This window comes from Pipistrellus kuhlii, unplaced genomic scaffold, assembly GCF_014108245.1.
Source record: "Pipistrellus kuhlii isolate mPipKuh1 unplaced genomic scaffold, mPipKuh1.p scaffold_m20_p_1, whole genome shotgun sequence".
Classification (NCBI taxonomy): Eukaryota; Metazoa; Chordata; class Mammalia; order Chiroptera; family Vespertilionidae; genus Pipistrellus; species Pipistrellus kuhlii.
In genome coordinates this window covers 159,355,694-159,366,628 of record NW_023425404.1, presented here as the reverse complement: position 1 = coordinate 159,366,628, position 10,935 = coordinate 159,355,694, and the positions used below count along the sequence as shown (strand labels likewise).

The 10,935-nt window shown below is 33.3% G+C and overlaps 1 protein-coding gene across 1 annotated transcript; it reads left to right on the top strand.

Annotated features, from left to right (window-relative positions):
• Nucleotides 1-667: 667 nt before the first annotated feature.
• LOC123651144 (regenerating islet-derived protein 4-like) lies at nt 668-2,386 on the top strand. The gene is made up of 3 exons (XM_045571123.1): nt 668-817; nt 971-1,102; nt 2,264-2,386. The coding sequence occupies exons 1-3, from the start codon at nt 668-670 to the stop codon at nt 2,384-2,386; spliced, it is 405 nt and encodes a 134-aa protein (XP_045427079.1).
• Nucleotides 2,387-10,935: the final 8,549 nt, after the last annotated feature.

Sequence of the window (10,935 nt, the reverse complement as noted above, 5' to 3'; positions counted from 1 at the left end):
AAGGCTGAGAGGGGAGAAAACTAAGGTGAGTTTGAAAAATAACAATAGGTGAGTTGAATGAAATAAAGGTTATGTTAAGGAGAACATTGTGAGAATTAATTGCAAAGTTGATTTTGGTCTTATTTCTTATGTGAATAATTTAATACTAAGATGTTTGGACTCAATTCACAATTAATCAGGTACCATGTAACCAACAAAGTGGAAACTTGGGAAGATCAAAGGACCAAAATGTAAAAGTTTCAGTGATCAGTGTAGAAAATGAAGATGCATCAATTGTACCCAAATCACCAACCTAGATCTATAATCTATTAATTCATAACATCCCATATCCCAGTGCATTCATTCTGTTCCCTTGATTCCAAATTTTAAATATTCTGTATATTGTCTAGACACTATTGCAATGTTCTCTCTTTGAATTAATACCTGTTCTGTCTTAGCCCTAGTAGATTGGAGGATTTGGTCCATCATTTGCTCTCCAAGATTTCAAGCTACCCTAATTAATCGCCTTAAATAAGAAATCAAATAATGAATGCAACAATATACTTTAACTTTATTTAAACAAGTGGGTTTACATGTTCACTAATTTATTTTTATTATTATTATTATTTTAAATCTCTGACCACATGCTTTTTTCCTTCCCCCACAGGTTTTCAGGAAGGCAACAAAGATGAGAGCATTTTTCGTTTTTCTGTTACTGCTTTTCAGCAGGGCTTCTGGTTTTCCTCAGAATGATTCTGTGTGTCCTACTGACTCATTAGATGACTTATCCAGTTGCTTTACCTACTTTAACCATAGTCTGAACTGGTCTCAGGCACAGGTATGTATTCATGTTTTCACTTATAATTTTAAGTCCTTCCTCTCATTGCTCTGGTTCTTTCAGACCACTTACTCATAACAGCGCAAATTTTGGAGGCAGAAATGTGCACCATACAAAACATCAGAATTACTTTTCTTTCCTTTCATTTCCCAGGATGTATGCCAACAACATGGGCTCCATCTTATCACCATCCAAAACTTTAGTGAGGTCTCTGCCATTGCTGCTTTGGTAAAAAACTACCAACAGAAGAAAAATATCTGGATTAAATTAGAAGACCATAGTCAGGTATTGTTAAATTATTTTTCTAAAAAAAGGAATATATATATATATATATATATATATATATATATATATATATATATATCTGTAAATTAGTTAGTAGGGCCTGTTAGTCAACACAGACACATATCATCTTGGTCTGGTCTTTTGGTTTTCACATTTCCCAATTTCAAGAGATTGAAAAATTATTAGCTTCCATATTAAATTTCCACTTTAAAAAAGAATTAATAAACACTATTTGTGGAGAGTCTGAATTTCCTTATTCTATAAAACTTGGCATCTTAGTAATCCAGATGTGTCTGTTAGGTTATAGATTTTTTTCTAAGAAAAGTACAATCAATCTACAATGTTTTGTATTTTGTGAGTTTATGGATACTACTTCTGTAAGGAGAATTAGCATCGTCTTTTTAAAATTTGCCAGAAAACCTGCTTTATTTTAAAAGTTAAAGAAAGTTCTATAAAGTGTATTAATCTCTAATCTATTTCTTTTGCTTATGTAACATAATTTATTGCTATATTATATAAATATAATGTAGAATAATACTATTTTTATGATAGTAATATATAAAATTATTGCTATTGTAATATTATAGCCAGAATATTCTTCAGAATACTCAACTTAAGAAATCTAAAGATGAGTAATGGGACATTAAATCTTTATAAACTGTCAATTTTATTATAAATATATTTTGCCATTCTTTTCTCAGGGACTAAGATTTCTATGTTTTTAACTGTTTTTTTGTTTGTTTGTTTGTTTTAGTCAGATGTTCATTCATTAAAAAATAATATATTAGTTGAATCTATCCACATAGTAATTGACATCTATTAGCTATCGATAGTTACTAATTTTTTATTAGCAGAATTATAATTTCTCTCAACTATAAGGTAATATAACCAATAGATCATACCATATCCTAGAAAGGTAAAGTTCCATATCATGTCTTACAAATTCTAAAAGTCCTTGCTCTGTGGTCTATACCACATTTGTATTATAATATAGCCAAGCAATACTCTATGTTTTGGTAACTCTCAACTTGTTAATTAATACCTTTCTTTCTTTCTTTCTTTCTTTCTTTCTTCCTTTCTTTCTTTCTTTCTTTCTTTCTTTCTTTCTTTCTTTCTTTCTTTCTTTCTTTCTTTCACTGGGGATTCATCATTTTATTTTAGAATATCCAGTGGAAAATTATTCACCAACCTGGAAATGGACATAACCCACTGAAGAACCAGGAAGTCATTGTAAAGCAAAATGTCTGTGTAGAACTTATAGCAACAGAAGGTGAGAGCATGTGATAACCTAAAATTAACAAAAAGAAATCTTCCTAATTATTTGGACATTTTTTTTTCTCAAAATTTCCACGGAGATATAATTGATAAGTCAAAAAAGAAAGGTTTCTTTACCAAATGTGTTTTGGAAATACTATATTTTATAAACTTTATCTTCAAAATTTGTAAGACAGAATAGTGAATTAAAAGCTCTGAAAACTATTGAATTTAAGATAGAAAGCTTTGAACAACACCAACTATATTTGGTCTTCAAACAATACCAAATATATTTAATCATAGATTTTTTTCACCCTTACTTGGTAACATTTTGTACGGTAGTATTTGATTTGCAAAATGCAGATTCAGATTTACCAATTGAGTATTGCAGAGAAAAATGTAAATAACTTCCTCAAGATTTTTGAAAAATCACCAATTGTCACACAGTTTTAATCTATTTTATGCAGAATTCTTAAAGTGGAATAACACTGACTGCAAAGAAAGAAGGCCCTTCCTTTGTCAAACCTTGTAAGTATCTCATTAAACTTTCTTGGAATTTGGAGAAAACCTCACCTTAAACTATTATTCTCATAATTATAAGAATAAGAATGCATTTATTGGTGAAGGCAGTACATAAATACCCTTTTAGTGATTTGTTTTTATAGATTTGAGAAGCCACATTTTATTTTTTTCAAATCAAAGCAGTTCTGAGCATTGTTTCTTAGGAGATTAAAAGCCAAAAGATCAGAAAAACAAGTATACCTTCAGGGCACTTCAAGTTTCAAATTAAATAAGCTAAATATAGTAAAAGTATTCTTGTGTAATATAAGAAGTACTCAAAAAACTAAAATCAGAAAACTTCTTATTATATTTCTATATATATATAAGGAGATATAAGATTTAAAGATTGTGTTTTTGGTAAGTCCGTTGTTATTTACCGCATAAATATAGCTACATAGTGATTGTTTTTTAGTATATATATCTCTTTATTTGTATAATAAGTTTGAGAATATTAAATATTTTAATAGTGTAAATATTTCTATATTTACAGGCCCTATCATTCAGAATTTTTGCTGAATCAGAGTAAAGTCACAAAATTAAGCAAAGTAACTGAAAGTAATGAAAAAAATAAAGACAAAAGGGTAACCAAATATGATTGGGGAAAGAGAGAAAAATACACAAGTAAGGAAGATAAAAATACAAAGGAAACCCTTTCCACAAATGTAAGTTCATGGCACATTTTATTTCTTCTTTTATTCTCCTTTGTATATTTCTTTCAGTCTTTTCTCTAATCGCTCTTTCTAGACTTCATTTTGGAATTATTCTTTCTTATTTCTCTTAATATTGGTACACAAGATAATCAAACCCAAATGGTTTGTGGTCTCCATAAACTTAACTTGCAGCTGATTAAAATGTGGTAAAATTATGAATAAAATTGAAAATCTTGAATCATTACACTTGATAACTTTTTTATGTAAAGTACTTTCATATTTTAAAATATCTTTACATTGTCATATTCACCATATTAGTTTCCAGCTGCCAAGAAATTGACACTTTCTTCAGTTATATTTATTTTTAAAACCCCTTTATGCAAGTGTATTATTGGATGCTATGATACCAATAATATTAATAAACACTTAAGAAATTTATTTCTATGATAATTATCATTCTCCAAGGTAAATTTACTTTAGTCAATAAAAAAGAAATTTGGTATTCTATTCAAATGGTGCCTTCAGCCTAGGATTTTACTATTTCTCTCATAATTTTCCTTTTGTTTATTTTTTTTTCCCAGAATAATTCATCACAGAAAAGCTTGACACCATTTCTGATGGGTTCCCTGGTATTCACCTCGTTCCTTATTTCCTTGTTTCCTAAAATCAAGAGCCCAAAACAAGATCTGCAAACCTAGCTTGCTTAAATAGATTCTCAAACTTAGCTTGCTTGGAAAGAATGCCTGAAGCACTCTAAAATGTCTCAGAACCTTAGTTTCAGAAACTTTAAAGAATGTTTGGTTTTATCCTACTAGTGAGATAATGAGATAGCCTCCCACAGTTTCAGGGATACCAATAGAAGGCAGGAGGCTCCTGAACACAGGACAAAGGACTGATTTACCCACAGCAATCACAGCCCAGTCTCAGCGTTTGCACAGCTTTTACAGGGCTGTGTGAAGGAGACCAGGGGACATCTGCATATGCTCCCAGGAGGTTGTTTTATACTGGAGGAACTCCAAATTCAGGGAACTCAATATTCTTATAATGAGCAGTAAGCGTACCCGATCTTTATCATGGAGAAAGCCATAACCTTTATTATAACTGGGCAGTAAACAAGCCTGTTTTTATTGTGAAGGGAGACAGTATCTCTATCTTTCTAGGTTGTTTGCTATTAGAACACCTTTGAAAATGTAGTACAGAACCAAGACAGCTAGTGTCTCTCTATTTGCAGGACATGCAGGGAAGCAAGAGCTCCTTAGAGGAACTGTCTCTCAAAGGGTGTTCAAATGCTTTTGGAACCATTTCTAAACCAAACATTCTGATTTTTCATTATTTTTAATTAGTCCTTATTTTTAACTTTATATTTTCTCTGCCTGAATAAAATCTGGATTTTAATAGTGGTTAATAAAGATTTTTAGAGGTAGTGGCTTGTTAAGCACATAGCACTCGTTCTCAACCTTCTTCTACAATATGAGGTTTAAAAAGAAGAAAGACAATATAAAGGAATAGTGATGCTTTTCTTTGTTTGCTTTTATTTTTTAAGAGAAGAAAAATAGGTGTATGAAAAAATTATTGTCTTTATATTTGTATTATAAGATTATATTCTACATTACTTTCTCCCCAAATTGTGAATATAACATTAAAATAAACCTTTGTAAACAAGTACTGTGCTTAAAAAAAATTACTGTTTAGTAAGTTTAAGTAACATATACAGTCACAATTTCAATATAAAGTTTTATACATATGATAAGTTGTATATAATTTATAATTTAGATAAAGAATACTCCAAATTATTTGATTTATATCAGATTAAATACTGTGATATAGAAATGTATTTATTATTCCTTTTATGAGTTAAAAAACACTATTCTAATTTATATCATAAAATAGAAACTGTTCAGCTTTTAAATATTCATTATTTCAAAGAACTCTGGGAAACTATAACCTTTCTGATTGAGACAAGGGCATTTTTAGGACTGATATTGAATATACTACAGAAGAGGCATTTATTACAGATGATGGGTGCTTCACTCATCTTGAGTGTCTTATCTTAATGCTATTCAAGATGATACAACAGCTTTAAGACAAATGAAATGTCCTTGACCCCTATCTTTAGTGTTGCCTCAAATAGAGATAATGCTAATTATTTTGACTTTCTGTCTTGTCTTAAAAATTAGTAACTCAGAATTAAATATTAAGAATAAAACAAAGAAAAATAAGTAGATATTAGAAGCAGAAATTTTAAAAATAATGAAGCTAGTTGTGAGAACTGGTTGTGAGGCCAAAAGACACTCTATAACGTCTCTGAGGTTTGGATGCTTAGGATATTTCCCCTGGGATTTTGGAAAAAATAATTTTGCTATAGAAATATAAGTTTTTAAAATCCATTTCAGTGCTGTTCTGTATTACTTTGTATTTACTCGGTGAATAATAAAACATAGGATTATAATAAAACATTTATTTTTAAATTTCAGAGACAATAAATCCTGAAAAAAAGAAAGCATACAAAGAAATTTTGTGAAGTTTGGTGATCTAAATGTTGAAACCTTCTCGAAGGCAAAAGGCAAACGGCATTTTTGAAAACATGCCTATAAAATGAATGAATGACAAAAGAAATATATTTGCAGTAGGCAGTTAGATAGATATGAGCAGAGTCAGGAGGAACATGGGCCAAGTAGAAAAGGTTACCCAGGTGGAAAACTCTCTGTGGCTAAAAGTGGGCAATTGTAGGTGGGACTGTGCTTCTAGGGTAATCTTTCCTCTCCTGGCATGTCACTGGCCATGCAGTTTAGACCCCCTGACTTTTCCTCTCTAGAGATAACATTGAGGCCTCAGTTGTACTTCAGCTCTAGGTCATGAAAAGCAGCAAAACCAGACGAGTGACTGAGATGACTGCCTCAGGACCAACTGCATTGGATAATGACCACTTACCCTGGCACCGACCAATCAGTGGAGACCATGACCCTACAAAGCCACACCTAGAAAGCTGTTGAATCTTCTGTTGGGATCTTCCCCTAAAGTCTTTAGCCATAAAACCACCAGGACAGAGGAGCCAGCACACTATCCCTCCCGGGAGAACACCCTTGCCTCGCCCCACCCCCACCCCCACCCCCGGCGCATCTTCTCTACCTTCCTAATTTCAAAACTTCACAGGCCATACCTTCGCCTCTATAACTTGTTTCCTAAGCCCATTTTTCCCCTATGAGTTACTTATTTTATGCTTTGGTTTTCTTTCTTCCTTTCTTTCTTTCTTTCTTTCTTTCTTTCTTTCTTTCTTTCTTTCTTTCTTTCTTTCTTTCTTTCTTTCTTTCTTTCTTTCTTTCTTCCTTCCTTCCTTCCTTCCTTCCTTCCTTCCTTCCTTCCTTCCTTCCTTCCTTCCTTCCTTCCTTTCTTTTCTTTTCTTTTCTTTTCTTTTTTTAATGATAGTGCATTTTTATTTATTTTAGAGAGGAAAAGAGAGGGAGAGAGAAATATCAATGAGAAATCATTGATTGGCTGCCTCCTGCCTACCCCTCACTGGGGATCAAGCCTGAAACCCAAGCATGTGCTCATGACCAGAATCAAACCCAGGACTCCTAATCCTCAGGCCAAAGCTCCATCCACTGAGCCAAACCGGCTATAGCACCTCTGTGGTTTTCTTTTTTCTTTTCTTTCTTTTAAAAAAAATATATCTTATTGATTTTTTACAGAGAGAAGGAAGAGGGATAGAGTTAGAAACATTGATGAGAGAAACATCGATCAGCTGCCTCCTGCTGGGGATGTACTGCAACCAAGGTACATGTTTTTGACCGGAATTGAACCTGGGACCTTTCAGACTGCAGGCCAACGCTCTATCCACTGAGCCAAACCGGTTTTGGCCCTCTGTGGTTTTCTAAATAAATGTTCTCTTTTAGTTTGAGTCTTGGCTCTGAATTCTTCCCTAAGAAAGAATTTCTTGGCTCTGAAATCTTTCCTAAGAAAGGTACCAAAGTTGCTGACCCCAGTCTGGTTTGACCCTATCAGTTTAACACTTGCTGTTGTTCCAGCTGCTACCAACATATTTACGATTAAATAAAAATCTACAAAAATATCAAAGCATTTTCCAAGAAGAAAACAAAACAAAACAAAAAAAATCAAACAATAGATATAGCCAATATGCATTTGAAAAATGGCTAACCTTGCTTATAATTGGCGAAATGTAGTTCAATATTAATGAGATACAACTTTTTCCCATCAAATTATGAAATTAATAAAAACAGAAAATAAAAAATTAGATGTATTTGTGTTTCTATGTGTTTTTATATATTGATACCTTTGTATGATATTTTATATAAAACTGCTGGCCAAACAGGAACTATCAAACATTCATTATGATGTAATAAATTGGAAGCTTTATTTAAATGGTATTTAGAATTTCTAAGTCCTCTTCTAGGAATGTACACAGAGGCCATTGCTAGAGAGTACAAAGTAAAATTTATGTACACATGCACATGTTACAGCCAAATGTACACTAAAGTAGCAGAAAGCAAATGAATAACTAACTGAAAATAATATGAATGATCCTTTAAGGGTGGCTAAATAAATTGAAACCTATCAATAAGTGAAAACATTGTGGAGACATTATATGAAACTACATAAAACTGGGTTTCATTTGTTTGCTTGCTTGCTTTATATTCATGGCCCTTAGAGCCTTAAAAGAGAGCCAGGGAGTGGAAAGGGGCAATATTCCATAAGAAGGGGAACTATTCTGACCAAAGAAGTAGACATTTACCTATTTTACAGTTTGAGCATTGCAGACCAGAGTCAATTGCTTAAAATGTGTTATATATTACTAATTTTTAAAAATGATAGTGCAATAAACGATGACATAACAAAAAGTTTTAAAAAAATGCTGCCTACAAAGTAAATGTAATGTATTATACACAGACACTCATAAACATAAATGTATAAGAGCAAAAGACACATTTTTACTAATGGTTGGTTATCTTTGGGTGATTGATAAATAAATTTCTTTCCTCGTTTATTTTAAAAACTTTTTAAAAATTTAAATAATAACTAGACCCAATCTACAACTGTTCTACAATAGGTGAAAGCATGTGCTCAAGCCCTATACCTCACTTTATAATTAAATCTAAGAAACTTATAAAACTGATTTCAATGCTTCAATAATGTACTTGATTATGAAAATTTAATAATAAAACATAGAAATGTAATATAAACAAATGTAATAATTGTGCTATTACCTAGGGCACAGAAAATCTTTTTGAGTATATTACAAAAAAAAATAGAGCACAGTGCTTAAGTATAAGGTCTGTGGAATAAAATGGTCTGGTCAAATTCCAACTTAGCTGATATGTGTCCTCACCTGGGAAAATTGTTTAATTCTTGTAAGTCTTCATTTCTTCATCCTTAACCTTGAAATAAAAGTTCATCCTTAACCTTGGGGAAAAAAAACAAAAAACCTATTTACTTCCTTGGGTTGTCATGCGAAAAATCCTTATAATGAGAAGGTCTTTAGAAAGTTCTACCATCCTGTCTGAATGCCTGGCATATTAAAAGTGCCCAACAAATGTCAGCTCTCACTACTATTGGGAAAATCTGATTGTCTTAGAGGATTGGCACAACAATAAAGGGTGCATTGAAGTGAATACCCTTTCCTGTCTCTTCAGAAGAGTGCCTAGAAACAAGGGAGCCTAGAGGCCAGAAATATAGCAAGTGAATTGTTGGACCAGAAAAAGGACCTAACTCCTGTATCCTTCTCAGAGAGCTTCTGGGCACAGGAAGAAGAAGGTCCTGGAGGCATCTGGGCTGAGGTAATCCATGACCATCCTGGCTTGAAAGGAGAGGAAGTCAGGACATTTAGAAAGAGCTGGAGTGGAGAGCTGGGGCAGGGTGAACAGCTTCACCTCAAGGCTCAAGGTGAACATGTCAGCTTTTTAGGCTTCTGCCTTCCTCAAGCATTTCAATTCAGAAGATCAAGTCCAAATTCATAAAAATTTGTACCCCATGGCCTTCTGTGTCCTGCTTGCTACCTTCCTTTGCAGCTGTATCACCCACCGTTCCCTTATTAACACAATGTAGTCACTTCAAACCACTGACATAAGTCACCTCTAAGTTTGTTTCCCCTCTCCTCTTCTCACACTGCTTCAGCTCACACTCTTTTACTTGCAAAATCCCTTTTCTAATCTTTCAATGTTGATAATAACGCGTCCTCTTCTGTGCCTTCAAAATTCTTGTATTACTCAACAATTATAGCACTTTCAAAATATAAAATTAATGTATTGACTCATTTCCCAAACATAATTATTTTGGAGTTTTAATTTTATGCCTCCACACACTTGCCATTAGCCTTTCCCTAACTGTAATCATACTCCTCTCTCTTCTCAACTTGCCAAATCTTACCCAAATATTAATAGTCACTTCTAATTAGTGGCCACCTCATCTCATCATATTGGGTCTTTTGGGTTTCTTTTGTTCTTCAGTTATATCAATTACTTAGAAATTAAGTCCTGAAATAACTTCTACTTCTTAATTTTAATTTTTGATGACTTTTCATGTTCCTCTGTGAAATCTTTTCTACTATACTACATCCTTCATTGCTTTCATTTTTTAATTTTTTAAATATTTTTATTGACTTTAGAGAGGAAAAGAGAAGGAGAGAGAACATCAATGATAAGAGAGAATCGCTGAGCAGCTGACTCCTGCACACCCCATACTAGGGATAGAACTAAAAACTCGGTCATGTGCCCTGATCAGGAATGGAACTGTGACCTCCTGGTTCATATATAAACACTCAAGCACTGAGCCATGCTGGCTGTGCAGTCCTTCATGGCTTTAATTCACCAGCAATGTTAAAAAAAAAAATTTCCATCTTGCTATATCCTCTTCACATTTAGATCAGTGTTGTCTCTCTACTGAGACATTCCATCTCCACAGCCTCCTCTGTCTATACCTTTTTCTGTCTATAAACATTCAATGATTTGAGTTGTTTTACTGAGCAGGGTGATTTTTTTTCTCCTGGGTTCTTGCCCAGGTGGATTCAAAGAATGAAGCCAAGGACAAAAGATGGTAGCTGAAAAAATACAGAAACTTTATTGCAAGCAAACACTACCTCTAAAACCTTAATTCTATATTCTAATCCTAAGACTCTGTCCCTCCTGGACTGACAGAGGGACCCCTAAAAAGAGTGACCACTACTTTCTTTGACTTCAGACATTAGATAGGCTGGAGACCCAATTTTATCCGTGGGACCTCAGCCCTGTAATCAGCTCCCAGATGCTCATGTCCGCACTTGTCCTCGTTGGGTCATCTTATCTGTTTGGGTTGGAGTCACTTCTGACTTACCTTGTGGTTTTCTCCCAGTTGTGCTGGCAGAGAAAGCCTTATCTT

Bases quoted from the DNA above. Each gene is read 5' to 3' on its own strand.
- LOC123651144 (XM_045571123.1), top strand. From the start codon at position 668: ATGAGAGCATTTTTCGTTTTTCTGTTACTGCTTTTCAGCAGGGCTTCT. The intron at 818-970 runs GTATGTATTCAT...TTCATTTCCCAG, and splicing joins TGAACTGGTCTCAGGCACAG to GATGTATGCCAACAACATGG. The intron at 1,103-2,263 runs GTATTGTTAAAT...ATTTTATTTTAG, and splicing joins AATTAGAAGACCATAGTCAG to AATATCCAGTGGAAAATTAT.